General features: G+C 43.1%; 1 protein-coding gene across 1 annotated transcript in view; it reads right to left on the bottom strand.

The window, feature by feature from the left end:
• NOTCH1 (notch receptor 1) overlaps positions 1–16020 on the bottom strand; it is a 93435-nt gene that overhangs the window by 49935 nt on the left and 27480 nt on the right. The window contains exon 3 of the mRNA XM_042478719.1: positions 958–1220. Coding sequence (XP_042334653.1) covers positions 958–1220 — 263 coding nt within the window. The remainder of the gene's footprint in view (positions 1–957; positions 1221–16020) is intronic.

The raw sequence follows: 16020 nt of genomic DNA, 5'->3' as shown, positions 1-16020 counted from the left end.
GTCAGAAAGAACAGGCTTAAGGTAGGGACCCGGTTGAGATGCCAGAATTGGATCCCAAATATATGTGTTTGATCACCTCTCTTGACCTGATTTCAGTGTTGAGTTTTGCTGTATGATCTCTTGAGACAAGGAATGACTTTATGACCAGGGACATTTTCTATACCTAACAGAAACATGAATACTGGTTTGGCTCAATCCTTTTAAAAGAACTGGGCCAAAGTAACTAGCCCTTCCATGTAGCTCTCAGTTCCTCAGCTAGGCAAGGGTAACACAAGCCAAACCCCTGCTCTGCTTCCCTCAAATCCCTGGTTCAGGATTTCCCATGCTCCTAACAGAATACATCCAAAGATCCATGTCTCCATTCTTTAAATGAACTACTAAAATGGTTAGAGGTGCTTTTCATCCATGTTCTTTCTTTGGGGGGGAGGGTTCTCTAGGATGGTCCAATTGATTTGGGAATAGGTTTGGCTTAGTAGCTGACAGTTGTCAATGCCTACAAATACAGAACAAAATCCTGTAATATCAGTCATTGACACTTGTGAATGACTAGACCACAAGCTAAACATGAGTCAACAGTGTGATATGCCAGCCAAAAGAGTCAATGCAATTCTAGGCTGCATTAATAAGAACCCAGTGTCCAGATAAAGGGAAGCAGTAGTGTTGCTCTGTTCTGCTTTAGTCAGACCTCATCTGGAATACTGTTTCCAGTTCTTGGTACCAAAGTTCAAGAAGCTGGAATGTGTCCCGAGAGGGGAGACCAAGATGATCAAAGTTCTGGAAACTCATGTTGTATAGGGTACAACTTAAAGAGTTGAGTACATTTATCTTGGAGAAGAGATGACTGAGAGATGACACAATAGCCATGTCTACATATCTGAAGGGCTGTCACATAGAAGATGGAGCCTGTTTGAACGCTCAGTGATTCTGAGAGGCACCAGGTGAGGCACACTTCCTTACCTGACCACCCTGGAGGGCAGCGGCATTTATACTCCGTCAGTGTGAGAAGCTCGCAGGTTCCTCCATTGCGACATGGGCTGCTGAGGCAAGCGTTCTCCACAGGGGTAAGGCACAGCTTATCTGTGTATCCCAAGGGGCATTCACAGGTGTAATCGGCGGTGTTGCCACGGATAGCTACATTGCATGTACCGCCATTCTTGCACGGGGAACTGAGACAAGGATTTCGCAGTTGGCACCGGTTGCCAGTGAAGGAGTTGGGGCATCTGAGGAGGAAAAAAAATGGAGGAATAAACATCAGTATGAGGTTTAAAGGATATCCCTCCAACATCCATGAGCTCAGGCTCTGGCAAAAACTGCTCAGGAAACAAAATGTATTTATGCACCACTTTTCCGAAAGGGCTTAACCTACAGTTTGTGTTCTGCACAACCACCTTGTAAAATAATCCAACACTCTCTCAGCCTCAGAGGAAAGCAAAGGGAAACCCCCCTCTGAACAAATCATGCCAAGAAACCCCTATGATAGGTTTACCTTGGGCTCGCCATTAGTCAGAAAAAACCTGGAAAGCACAGCAACAACGTACATGGATGCACACCTCTGCTTGAGAATTCATGCAAAGCTAGACTCACTAGAAATCTAGATGCAGCTGCAACATTCTGTTACAGGCTTGTTGATAATACAATGTGTGAAAAGTCCCACCCATGGAGCCTTTATTTCCACAGTTTGCATCTTCTCACGCAGGTCCCTGCTTGTCTGTTGTGGGAGATCATAATATCCTTCCCTATGGCAGGTTGAGGAATTCTTTTGGGTACTATGGAAGCATATCAATGTTCAGTGATATGCTGGGGGGGGGGGCAATGGAAGCAGAGATAAGTTTGGGGATGAGAGCAGAAGACAGAACATTTTGTTGTAGGCCTGTTAATGTAATTTGTCCAATAATATGAGGCAGGTCTTCCACTTGTGTAACTTTCGGCTCTCCAGAAAGAACCCTAATATCAAAATGCAATGGGGTGTATAGAGAGGAAAGGGTTCCACACATAAAGTGGAAAAAAAGGAGTGGATCGGCCTGCCTAGCTAAGAACAATGATGCCTGGGGATGATGGGAGTTGTAGTCTGAATCATTCACTTCTGTTATGGTCAATTTTGCAGACTCTCATTAGAACAGTCTCTACAGAAACAGAAATCAAAGACATTCTGTGGCCACCAATTATGTAAGTTGAACACTTATCTCCCCAAATTTTTTTACCCAGCGGCCAAGATGTTAATCAGAACTGTATAGTATAAATCTCTGCATGCTGAGTGATGCAGTAATTGTGCTATGTAATCTTTGTGTTGAATGGCAACATAACACAAGAGAACCAAGACACCAAGCATAGAATCAAATGAGCAGTCAAATGAACACAGTTCCAATGCACAATCCGCATTGAGGTACAATGGCACGTCATGAACAGTTCTTCTTCCACACAACCTTGAACTCAATCAGACAAAAATGCCCAGCCACTTCTGCAGGGGAACTTGCACAACTACAAAACATGGACAGAAGTATGGCTACTAACTTTATTGCAGGATAACCATGAGTTCTGGTGTTAGCAGAAAGAGGTAGGGAACATTTGGCCACATTCATAGGAGACTTTTCTCATAATTGATACTCCCCCCTACCCTGGTTATTACTGCAATTATGTTTTGCACATGGATTTTGATAATACTTTCAAAACCAGTCAGGAGCAGTTCAATTTCTAATAAATCCTAAAATGGGCTCACTTCAACAGCAAAGTCTTAGAGGTATCCTTAAGTCTCCTTGTGTGTATAACTCTCCAAAACAACTGCTCCATCCTTCCCTAAAAGATAAAACTCCCCTCTACTATCAACAGTAAAAGGGCAGGGTCAGTCTAACTCCCAAGCAAAAAGCCCATGCTAAATTCTTATCTCAGCATGAGAATCTTCCCCCCCCCCCATTCTTTTTGTTTAAGGGCATATCCTTGCAACAACACATCCATCTATCCATCCGTCAAATGGCCACCAGCTCTGGCCATCTGTTACTAGAACACCAAATGGGTTTGAGCCAACTGGCTCATTAAAAAAAAAAGGAGAGAAAGAAAGAATACCAAAGAAAAAGATAGTATCTGACACACTCTTTCTTTTTGTCTCTCTCTCCCTCGTTCTCACACATACATACATATTTTCTAAAACAAGTGGACAGTGTGTAAAGCGTGCACAGAGTCAGACACAGAGTAAGAAACACTGCTGTGTGTGATCATTCTCTAAACCTACAAAATGCATATGAATAGTGTCTTTTGGGGAGAATGATTGAAAAGCCCCAGATTTTGTTCTTTTTAAAAGCTGGGTTAGGTACAGAGACAAGGTTTTCCCAACAAGTGGGCACCTTCCATCCAATCTTCAGCATGAGTCTGATATGATGCTCAGTGAACTGTGCATCCCAGCCTCTATTTAACTGAACAGTACTGGCTTCAGGATAGAGAACTGGCTTCTTATTTAAGGCCAGGCTATTGCTAGGGCAGGAGTGGGAACTATGCACTCCTGGATTGTCAGTTCCAGTGTTCCTCATCATTGGCTATACTGGCTTGGTTTGATGGGACTTGCAGTCCAACAAGGGTTGTATGTTTCCTAGCATTGTTCTTGTCAAATATAGTATGTAGAGTGGAAAACACTGAACCCAGTGTACTGGGTACAGTAATTCTCTCTCTTTTTTTTTTTTTGGAGGGTGGTAAGGTGAACAATCTGAGTTCAAAGGCAGAAAATGATGGGCCATTTAGGGCATTGACGAACAAAAACAAGGGAGGCAGACAGGTGAGTTTGCACTGGCAAGGTGCTGACAAAGGTTGCCTCTGGAAATCCCTTTGATGATGATGACAACAAGGGCTTTTTTGGCATAGCTGTATGCATTCTGGAAAAGCTCTGTCCTCACTCTCCTTTTCACTTCCTTCTCTCCCTCTTCCCATTATTATTTCACTTTTGTCATCAAGTTTAGAAAGCCACCAGGTTGCAGATTTGACATTCACCGCAAAGAAGCATGTCTGCATCAACTCCTCTTTCACGCTTCTCCCCTGCATTTAATTTGTTCAGAGAGAAGAAGGAACGCTGTAGTTTGAGAAGTGCAAGGCAAAACTATCTATGATTTCACCACTGTATTGTAAAACCAATGTTGCAGGCGGCTTTCAGGAGTGGAAAAAAAGAATGACTGAGAGGGGGATGATGGCTCTCAGAGTACCTTGGGGGTGCATGCAGCCTGTAGGACTTATTTTCCCAACTCCTGACTGTGATAAAACTCCTGGTTTTCTGCATCCATTTACACTCATCTTTTAAAGCCATCTGAACACCGCAGCAGGTGCTGAATCTTAAGTGAGGCAGCTGCCCCAAGGGTCTTTTTGCATTCAGAATCTCAACTCACCTGGTTTTGGGAGATAAGGCTAGCATAAGTTTTAAAGCAACATGGTGGCCACATTTCATGTAATCTGCCCTTTACTCCCACCCAGTAACCTGTGCATGGCAACCACCTCACTAAAACAGTACCAAGATTAGCCCTTTACAGTATCACCTTCCCTCACTTCTCAAATACCTTTTCCCCATGCACCTTCTCCCAGACACTCCTTGAAGATCTGTCCTTGGTGGGAAATGCTTGGTATGTCCTCCTAGCATCCCTCTTCCCCTCTTCCATCTGTTACTCAATCTATGGCAAGAGATGAACTCCATTCTAGAGCATCTCTCTGAGGGCCACATGGTGTACTGGTTTGATTGTTGAACTCTGGAGACTGGGGTTCAAATCAATACTCAGCCACTATGTGACTTTGAGCAAGTCATAGCTCTCAGCCTCAGAGGAAGGCAATGGCAAACCTGCCTCTGAATCAACATTGTCAAGAAAACTGTGTGATAGGCTTGCCACAGGGTCACCATAAGTCAGAAACAGTTTGAAGGCACACTGCTACTACAACTACTTAAGCATCACTGGATACCCACCTCTCCTTGAGTATACCTCATGCAGAGGTATACTCACAAGAGATCTAGATGCAGCAGCAACTTACTGTTTCTGGCTTGTTGATAATACGATGTGTGAAAAGTCCCACCCATGGAACCTTCATTTCCACAGCCTTCCCAACCCAATGCCATCTAGAGATTACAATTCCCATCAGCACCAGCCAGTATGTCCAAGAACCAGGTATGGTGGGTATCATAATCCATAACCATCTGGAAGCAAACCAGGTTAAGAAAAGCTATCTTACACATAGTGAATCTGAGGATCTATGAGTCCACAAAAATTTATGCTACCAGCTTTTTTTCTCTTAGTTGGTGCTATTCTACCCATAAGTGTTTTATGCCAGTTGGTGCTTATTTTCATACATTCACACTAAATCTTAATTGTCTTTACTTTCATACACACACATATACACCTGCCACAAATAGCCCAAACTCCTATGAATCACATGTAGCCAGATTACAATCTATTTGACTGGAATAAGGAGCATTTTAATCATGTAACTGGCCCTTAGTCTCAAAGGTGCTGCAAGATCCCTTTGCATACTTACACCGAGTGCGTCTTTGATATGGCAGCTAACCTCTTGCAAACTCAGTATCCTAAGTAGTAACACAACACCTTGTACACACCCAATATATCTCCAGAACAGAGATGCCCAAATTGTTTTTATTTTAATGGCCAGAGACAACCTGAATGCATATCAACCAGTGAAATCGTCCACGGACTTCCAAGTCGTCTGACTCTGGGTGGTCTGTGTCCAACATTTCTGAAGGCAACAGCAGTGAAATGCGAAATGGAGAACAGTTCAGATGAAATCAATCAGAGCAAGAACAAAACACACCCTGTGGTGTAACTAAGAAGAGTAAATGGCAGAGGAGAAGAGCTGGGCATTGAAGTTGGCAGACTTGGAAGAGATACTTTCAAATCTCCCCCCCCCCCTTCAAAGGACAAAGATGGAAAGAACGAGAAAGGGGGAGGGAGAGAGAAGGATCTTGCCCTTTCTTGTCTTTCTTTCCTTCCTTTTTTTCTAAGGCCATTCCCATTGTTGGGTGCTTGTATGAGAATCTGCTGAGGTTGGGAGGTACATTTTGAGTTAATGAGATGGCATGATCCAGACCCAGTGAAAAGGAAATTCAAAAAAAAAATTGGGCATAACAACAAAATCAGGGCATCTGCTGGGCAGACAAAAGGTTGTAGAGAGCAGGTGTGCATGTTAATTAGAGGGCAGCAGCTGCCGTGCCGCCTCTCCGCCAATACGCTTCGGAAGGCCAACGCTGAAAAAGAAGGGAGGGAAGGAGGACAGAAAGATGGGGGGAGGCAGCAGTGGCTGGTCTCCTCTCTCTCCTCTCTCTCTCTGGGAATTCAGCTGGCGGCTTTGGAAACCAACCTGTTGCTCCTACAAGAGGCACCAATGTGTTGGAGTAAAGGCATTCTGGCTCCTTGCGAAGCTGGCAACTGAGTTTTAATACACAAAGTTCCCTTGCTGCTTTCCTTTCAGAATTTCTGCAGCCAAGTCCTACAAGAGGCATGAGGCCCCTCCAAGGGATTTGATTATGAGCCTCAATCCCTCCAGACTCCCTTTTTTTCAATTTCCTATTGTACTATTGTTAGGCAACCATATACATATAGAGTCACAAGAAAAATGAATGCAGTTGGCCCTCCACATTTGCAGCTTTGGCTTTTGTGGATTTGATTATTCACAGATTTGATTAATATGGTCTTTCAAGGAATCTCTAGGTCTTCCAGTGTGAGTCTGTCTGACTAATGGCAACCCTAAGGCCACCCTATCATGGGTTTTTCTGGAGCTGAGAGTGTGTGGCACATCCAAGATTAATCAGTGGGTTTCTATGGCTGGATGGGGATTTGAACCCTTGTTTCTAGAGCCCGAGTCCACTGCTCAAATCGCTGCACCATGCTGGCTCTCATTAATAACCAAACAGTACAGTAATACATTGAAAGTAAAAATTAAAAACGATTGTTAAAGAATGTATCAAAATATCGACAATACAATATACAAATATAACATTTACAAATACATTTACTGTGTCCACAGTTCTTATAAGAAAGAATTAATCCCAGTTTTCTCATAGGCAATTCTGTCCTGCTCTAACTAAATATCTAGATAAATGTATGTTTCTCTAGCCTTCTGTCACCTTTCTCCCAACATTGATGCTGCTAAATATAATTCCATTTAGAAAGAGGACAGGGAGGAAAAGAGCGGCTGGGTTAATTAACATAAGCATATTTTGTTAAAAGAAGCTTCTTTGTCAAAGGCTTTGTTAAGTGAGGTGTGCCTGTATTTGTATATGTGCTTGTGTTGTGGATGCAGGGAAGGCTTCCTACTATGCTTCCACTTTCACAACTGCTAAGTAGCCTTTGGATGTTATCAGACAAGGGAAATTGGAAGTATAATCCAATGGCAATCCGAATCATGGGGTTTAACCGTTATTGCATGATAGACTACCACACGCAATTTCAGGCAATGGGAAGTCGGTCCGAACGCAATCATGGGGTTTCACGTTGTTGCGTGAGAGATAATCACACACAATTTCGGGCAATGGCAAGCTATTTTCAGGCAATGGGAAGTCAGTTCAAATGCAATTCGAATTCACGTAAATTCGCTGAACTAGCAAATTCACATGAATGCGTTCTGGCCCCACTTTCTTTTCATTCGAAATGAAGAGAAATTCCTCCTGTGTGATAAACTCCTTTGCTAAGAAACTCAGCAGAAATCTTCCAGGGCTGCAGCAGTGGGTGGCATGTTTATGCTTCCTCCAAACTTGGCTGGCAGGCAAATTGGTAGTGTGCAGTTTAGAAATGCAAGCAACATCCTCCTGCCCAGCAAGGATGCTGAACTCCAGATGGCTGTTCTTGTAAGAAGAGACATAGGATGCATCTGCGCTTCAGAAACAATCCAGTTTGACACCACTTTAATGGCCATGACCCAATGTTATAGAAACCTGGGATTTGTACATCCCAGTGGGTTTCCATGGCCAAGTGGGGATTGAAGCGCTGTTCTCCAGAGTCATAGTCCAGCTATCATTGTGTTTGCCCTAAGTTACAATGGAGAGCCAGCATGATGCAGTGGTTTGAGTGTAGGACTATGACTCTGGAAACCAGGGTTCGATTCCCAGTTTTGCCATGAAATCCACTGGGTGACCTTCAGAAAGTTATACTCTCTCAGCCTCAGGGAAAGCAATGGTAAATCTTCTCTGAACAAATCTTGCCAAGAAAAACCCATGATAGGATCACAATGAATGGCCACAGAACAACAACAAATTGGAAATGACCTGAAGGTACAGAACAACAATAATTATGTCACCTGTCAGTCTTCTCTTCTCCATTCTAAACATAAAATTCCTAAAAATGACAGGATTCACCCCAAAGAACTCTAGCAAAAATGTTGTTAAGTGTTTCAGGGTTCACACATTCAGTGAAGATCATATAGTACACTGAGGAGCCAGAAATAAAGGATTGGATTTAGACTTACGGTACTCATTTTAGAGGAAATCTGCTGAAAACAAGGGCACGTTAGTCACTACTGACATAAGTCAGCATAGAGGTCTATGACTAAACTCAAAAACTGAAAATCTGCACCAAAGAACTTCCAAATTCTGTAACAAGATCAGAAACAAGCAAATTAAATTCACCTGCAGGGTTCGCATAAGATGAACCTATTCTTGGAAAGGCCTAAAAGAGGAGGGATGCAGTAGCAGTCATTCTAATGTAAAGAAGTGTTCTAAAGCACTGGTTTCTCAACCTTTTGGTCATTTTGAACTTCAGCTCCTGGAAATCCAAGCTGGTTTGACCAGTGATCAAAGATTCTGGGCAATAAAGTCCAAAACCAAAAACTCTGCATGACCAAAGTCTGAGAATTACTAAATACTACAATACAACTCTAAGAACCACGCAGCCAGCATGGTCACTTGTGGCAATCCCAAAAGTAGCTACAGTATGGATTTGGGGAGATAGATGCTGTTGGTTATCTGCAAAAATACCCTGAATTTCAGGAGAGAACAATTAACAGAGAAGAGATAAGAAAGAGATATAACCCTAGTCACTCTGTTCTGGAGATGCAAATCATTACTACTCTGAATCTGCTCCCACCTCTAATCATGAAGAGAGAGAAAGAAAGAAAGAAAGAAAGACTAATGACTCAGAACTTGCACTGTTGAAATGTCATATGGAGGTTACCAGCCAAAAAACCCCGGGGTTGTACCTCTTTCTTGTGCTTTTAAAAACCCAGCTGATTTCTCCCTAAAAGAAACAAACTCTGTTCCTGAAAACCATCTTTATTATTCCATAAATTACTTCATTTAATATTGCACATTTGAGCCAAGAAAGATTACAGATGCATTTAAACAGTTTCTGTATATTAGAGGTGAGAAAAACCTCACAGGACTTTTACACTGAGAGCCAGCCAGCCAGCATGATGCAGTGGTTTGAGCATTGGATTATGACTCTGAAAATCACGGTGCGCATCTCCACTCAACCAAGAAAGCCCAGTGGCTGACCTTGGGCAAGACATACTTTCTCAGCCCTAGGCAATGGTAAACTCCCCTTGAACAAATCTCACCAAGAAAACCCCTAAAGACTGGTTTTGGAAACTAAGCAGGGTCGGCCCCGGTTAGTACTTGGATGCAAGACCACCAAAGAAGAGCAAGTGCTGTAGGCTTTATTCCAGAGGAAGGAACTGGCAAAACCACCTCTCAGGGACAACTCAGTGGTTTGCAAAGATTTAGTTTTTTAGCAAAGAAGAATCTGGAAGCATTGCAAAAAAACATTCCCCCAGATGGATTTTGCTCCTGCATTCAAATTTTATCATGCCCCATGATGGGCCTCTTTGATTCTTGCATCCAAAGTGGAGTGATTTTATCCTTAGTAATAAGGGATGGAGGGGCTTTTTGGTGGGAAGGATTGTGGAGGGGGTCAGAAGAAAGTGAAGGAGTTGCAATCTGTGTGCATGGCATCTGTCCTGAGGCGGCAGATGGTAGCTGGCGGCTCTGAAAGGAAACGGCAAACCTTCTGAATTAATCTTGGGTGAAAGGTCAGCAAAACATCTGCCTTGGGATGTGTTTGGAGACGGCATTTCTATAGAGGGAGAGGGTAGAAAAGACAAAACCTGTTGCTGGTAGAATAGCAGAAAAGCCTTAGAATAGTGGAAAATCGTGAAGCAACAGAACAAAAGCCAGAGGGAGACGGTTGTCAAATAGGCACCAAAAACATAAAGTTATCCTTGGACACTTGTTTCGTGAATCTGTTTGTGTGCCTGAACATCCTTGTCAGTTTCATGATGGTGCATTTCCCTTGACCAAGAAGAAAGCAGCTGAGTTTCCCTCATGGGTACCTAAAAGATATGTCTGTGTTGGAGAATTTCTGTTATTACCTTTCCATCTGCTTCAGCCACTAGTTGATCTGTACTGCACTTTCCACAACCACCACCTATAGTAGCAAAGACCTATTCTTTGCTACACAAATTGACATTACATTGTTCAGAACCAGAAGAGATTTTGAGAATGATTTTGCAGCATCTTACAAGTCCGTCTCAATGAGATGGGTTATGGCTCTACTTCTTTTTTCCCTTTCTGGTGCATTGTTAAGTGGTTTCATCATTGTGCCCTCCTTATGCATAGATCCTGCATCCATGGAGTCAACCATCCATGGCTTGGATTTCACAATTTTATATAAGGGACACCATTTTACTATGCCATTGTATATAATGGAACTTGAACATCCATGGATTTTAGTCCTGGAACTAAACCCCAATGCATAATAATGCTCCGCTGTAGTAGTAGTAGGAAGAGGAGGAGGAGGAGGAGGAGGAGGAGGAGGAGAGAATCCTGCCTTAACCCTTTGCGACCCATTGTTGCCAATCAGTTTTGTACAAAAAACAATGAAAGCTTTGGGGAAAATTTCCTGAATGTGGTACACTTGGACTTCCAAACACAGACTACCTCCAAAGAACATATATAGCAGATTCCTCACCTCATGGGTGTCCTCAAAACCAAGGTTAGATGGGCCTAGATTATTGGGTTCTTAATCTGGAAGCAGGAGTGGGTTTGGAGGCTGCTCTTTTGATCAGGAAGTTGGCCTATCCCACCACTACATAAAATGGCAGTTCCTGTATTGGTCCTGGTCTGAGACATTGGCCACAAGCCCCTGGAGAGTTCTGGTGAATGTGAAGTCATAGTGGCAGGTAATGCCTTCCATATCAGTGGGGCAGTGCCACTGCTCCAGGTTTAACCTGCCCTTTAAAGGAGCAATTCATGGAGTTTAACATCTCTTGGTGGAGACGTGGTTCAGCACCCTGGACGGCCCATTTTAAAGTCTGAACCAAAATGGATTCTCTGCCCCAGCAACATGGAAACCATTAGCCCAGTGATGCCTACACTCTAGTCCTGCAGGTGTTTTGGACTTCAGCTCCCAGAACCCTCAACCATCTTCACCAATGGTCTGGGATTCTGGGAAGCCAGAGTTTGGGAATCGCTAGCCAGTCTTGGTCATTTCCCAAGACCGACACTTTCAGCTTGTGTCAAGCAGACACAGGTCTGAAAAGCATGCTCTATGAGGAACGACTTAGGGACCTGGGGATGTTTAGCCTGGAGAAGAGAAGGTTAAGAGGTGATATGATAGGCCTGTTTAAATATTTGAAGGGATGACATACTGAGAACAGAGCAAGCTTATTTTCTGCTGCTCCAGAGTACAGGACCTGGAACAATGGATGCAAGCTACAGGAAAAGAGATTCCAGCTCAACATTAGGAGGAACTTCCTGACAGTAAGGGTTGTTCAAACTTGCTTGGAGTGTAGTGGAGTCTCCTTTCTTGGAGGTCTTTAAGCTGTCAGGTATGCTTTGATTTAGAGTTTCTGCATAGCAGGGGGTTGGACTGGATGGCCCTTGTGGTCTCTTCCAATTCTATGATTCTATAACACTCTATGTGTGAAACTGGTACCTCCCCCGAAGCTGGCCTAAAGAAACCACTAGGAGATCATTTACTAAAAGTCCTCCATGTTGTCACAAGTGGGATGTGCATCTCCATCACCCAATAACAGCTCCCACTTAACCGTGGTCCGTTGGAATCATAATGGCCCCGCCAGCAGCCTTCCCTCTCCTCTTGCTGGTAAATGCACGCATGGGAAAGTCTGGGAAAAACAAGGTCATGGTCTTTTAATTAGGCCCCCTGCTTCTGCATTAATTAAACAGGACCCAGGAGTTAGTCCCCACCCTCGCCCCTGCTGTTTTGACAACTGGAAATGCTCCCAGGTAGATCCACAACTTGACAGCTGCCCTGCCCCCCAATTTCTCGGTCCTTCTGATTATAAATTATCACCTGTTGGAGATTACGATGTGCCTTTCCCTACTCCAGGTGCTGTTTTATGGACCAGCCACCCGGCCTCCTATCTCTAGAGTTTAATGATTGATTCATCTCCAGGGAATTCAGAGGCTCAAAGTTTAAAGCCCTGATTGAAAAGTCAATAAGGAAAAAGTGCCTCTCTTGCTTCCTGCCTCCTTGCAAAGTGTCCCCAGGAGAAAGTTTGGCACCACTCTTTGGCTTAAAGATTAAAAGAGGATGGCTTTCTGCATGCTTGGGAGTCAGACACCATGCTAAACCCGCTGGTTTTCTGCAATGTGATAAGATTCCTGCAACACTCCCTGGCAAGCATTTTTACGGCACCAATCAAAAAGGTTGTCACTCACCATAAATTACCTCTGATAACTTCAGCAGAACTCCACAAGAATCCCATTACTGCAACAGCAAAAGTGTGTGTGGGTGCACATGTGCTGTAATAAAGAAGTGGAGCTATCCCCTTTGAGTTCCAAAGTACATGTCACAAAAGCAAGCCCATCCTGCTAGAGAGGGAATTGTAAATCCTAGTACTAGAGTGACAATAGTAGGCATTTAATTGTATTTTGGCTGCCATGGCTCCATCTTGCAGACTCTTGGAAATTGTAGTTTGGTGAAGGACCTGGGTACTGTCTGCTAGAAGGTCCTACTGCACTTCTACGGAAGGACAGCACTAGAAAACAAACCATGACTTATGCATGAGAGTGGAGACACCAAGCCAGGGCAGCTGCTTTGGAAGTTGCAAAAAAGCTCCAGGAACCTTCTGTCTGCAGTTTGTTTAGCTGCTCTTGTTTGCAGGAGAAGCAAAGCAGGAGTAAGGACGAGTTAGACGATGTTCGATATTAATAAGCCAGGATTCCCTACAAACATGACTTACCATGATGACCAAATTAGGACTGTACCACACAATTCTCTTCTGTTATTTTGATCTAAAAGTAAGGGGGCACAGAAAATGCTGAACATATAGTGGGCCCTTTAGATCTGCTGGTTCTGGTTCCAGGACCCCCTGTTTATAACAAAATCCATGGTGCCCAAGTCTCATTAAATATAATGGCATAATATAATAAAATAGCATAGCATAGCATAGCATAACATAGCATAGCATAGACAGACTTTGGCTTGTATTAAATAGCAAAATCAAAATCTGGAATTTATATATATTTAAAATATTTTCAAGCAGTGGATGGTTGGATCCAAGTATAAAGAATCTGTGGATACAAAGGGCTAACTGTAATTGTTTACTACATCCAGTCTTTTCACTAAGGCGTTCCAGACAGTTTACATGGCTCTCCTCTCCATGGTATATCTATTTGCACAATGACTAGACCTAGAACACCCAAAAAGTTTAATGGCTCCCTGGAATCCAGAACCCAGATCTTCCAAATCACAGCCCAGCACTCAAATTGCTCTTCTTTTGCAGCTTGAGAGCTGGGAATGTAAACATATGAACTTGTCAGGATGAACCAGCCTTTTTCAAAAAGTTAATTAGAACGTAGAAATTTGATTTGATTAGTATAATAGTCATCCTAGCTGCCCAAATTGACTTGCACTCTTTGTGCTACTAATTAATGTTATGAAACAAGGTATTTGCAAAAGTGGCGAATGCCCCACTGGCAAGTTGACCACTTTCTCATCATGAACTTCAATTTCCCAGTATCAAAATGGGAGGGCAAATGATAATGAACACTCACCTCCCCCTTTAAGTCGCTCCCCCCCTTCAGTAAGCCACATCAATCCACCCAATATAAATGCTTCAACTATTGCCTGACAACAATGTTAAATTAAATCCATTAGACTTAGAGAGGCAAGTTTATTAAACACTACAGGATGCCAGCAAGGGAAAAGAATTAAGCAGTACCAGTTATGCAAGCTGCCAGATCGCTGCTCCTTCCATTTTATTATTTTGTAAGAGTGGGAAGTTGCAATCACTGGAGTCTAACACAGCTACTTATGGTTCACTTTCTTATTTGTATTTTTTTAGTCTCTGTGCAACCTGGTATTATTCCTCTTCTCCCAAAGAGGAAAAAGTGTGTGGAAGGGAAAACTCAGCGTTGTTGTGTAGGCAGATGTTGGCCAACAAAGAATACAATACTGCTGATGGATAAAGAATCACATCTCCAACTATGTCTGAATAGGAGGGAGAGCTGCTGGTCAAGGGATCATCCACAAAGTTCCTTTCACAACAGAACCACTGCTTTGCCAATTGGAAAGCTGTGAAGGGGACACCTGCATCCACTCCTCAAAAAGAAAATAAAAGAAAAATATGTTGGTTTTAAGTGTCTTACTATTAACAATGCACATAATGGGCTGCATCCAACACTCAACACTGTTTAAAGGAACAACAGCAATCCAGCAAAAGTGAGTGTGAGGATGCAAATTTCCTTTTCCATTGCGGCCCCCCAAACACCCTTCCAAAAACCTTATGCTCAAGAGGGCCAAGAATTCCTTTAGAGCAGTGTTTCCATGCAAGAAAGGGCTGCATGGGGAGGAGGAACCAAAACAGCATTATGTTGGGTTTAACCCTATGCTTTTTCCTCCACAGTTTTCCATCTTATTATAGTCTGTGTTAATAAAAATGTAAAGGGGGCAATTACACAAAAAGTTGAACCCCCAAGACAAATTTGAAATGGCTTGCTTAGCTTGTACTCCGTGGCTTCTCGCTCCCTTTCCAAGCCAGGCTTGTAAACGAGAGTTTGCTCTTGCTCCCAAGGAGTCTCATGTTCAGATGGTACACTAAAACAAGGAAATTGCATGCATCAGTTCAAAATCCTGGCTTACTCTTCTGGACAGATGTGGCCAATATGAACAAGTTCCCATGCTTCAAGGAATAAGTTGAGAACCTCAGTGAGAAAAACTTCCTGTCAAGGTTCAAAGCCCAATGGAGAGAGAGACAGAAGGTGAATGCTGCTGTACTTAAACACGTATCTGGCTAAAGAAGCTTCACACTTCTTTCTCCTCTGTAGCTAAAGAAGTCATACCAATTTGGAATCTGAACTACAGAAGCAGAGGTCTGGGTTGCACTCTGTTCTGTTTACATGCAATGTTGGTGTTAACTTCCAGCTTTTGCAGGAGTGTGCTATGAACATCTTTTCCATGCAGTTGGGCACATCAGAAATGCAGCAGCTCTCTCTCAGACTGCAAGATACTGAGGAAGCTTTTCTTTTAGTAGAAAGAGACTGCCTTGCCAATCGTGAATATTTGGCACAAAACCTGAAGATGTTTCTCCAAGAAACCAAACCATTTTTTCCACACTGGTTTAATAACTCTGCCAAATCTTTCACCAGCAAATGAGTCAGATGGAACACCAAGCTTAGAATCAATGATAGCATCTGCAAAAGGAAAGCAGACTCTTTGAACATCAATAATAATAATAATAATGCAAACATCTAAAATTGAGAACCAAAAACCCCCACTCCTCCTACTCCTGAGTTTCTCAGAAGCTGATGAAAGAACTTTTGGTTGGTCAGAGGCAACACAAAAAGAGTGTTGCCACTTCCTAGAATGGAGTGAGACGCATGAAAATGCAGGAGCGGATAAAATATTCCCACTGGGCCTGGATACTGCCAGCCACTCCCAAATTTAACCAAGGAAACACAGCCTGGGCTCTGCGTTCCACCGGCAAAAGCCCAAGTGTCAACATGAGGCCTTATTGACTGACCCCAGACAATGGAGGAGTCTCTACCCTGCAGCATTCTTCCAGCGTCTCTCTGAGAAACCCACCTTTTATGAG

Source organism: Sceloporus undulatus, chromosome 7, assembly GCF_019175285.1.
Source record: "Sceloporus undulatus isolate JIND9_A2432 ecotype Alabama chromosome 7, SceUnd_v1.1, whole genome shotgun sequence".
NCBI classification, from domain to species: Eukaryota; Metazoa; Chordata; class Lepidosauria; order Squamata; family Phrynosomatidae; genus Sceloporus; species Sceloporus undulatus.
Note: the sequence above shows the minus strand (reverse complement) of the source record. Positions and strands in the feature narration are given on the sequence as shown.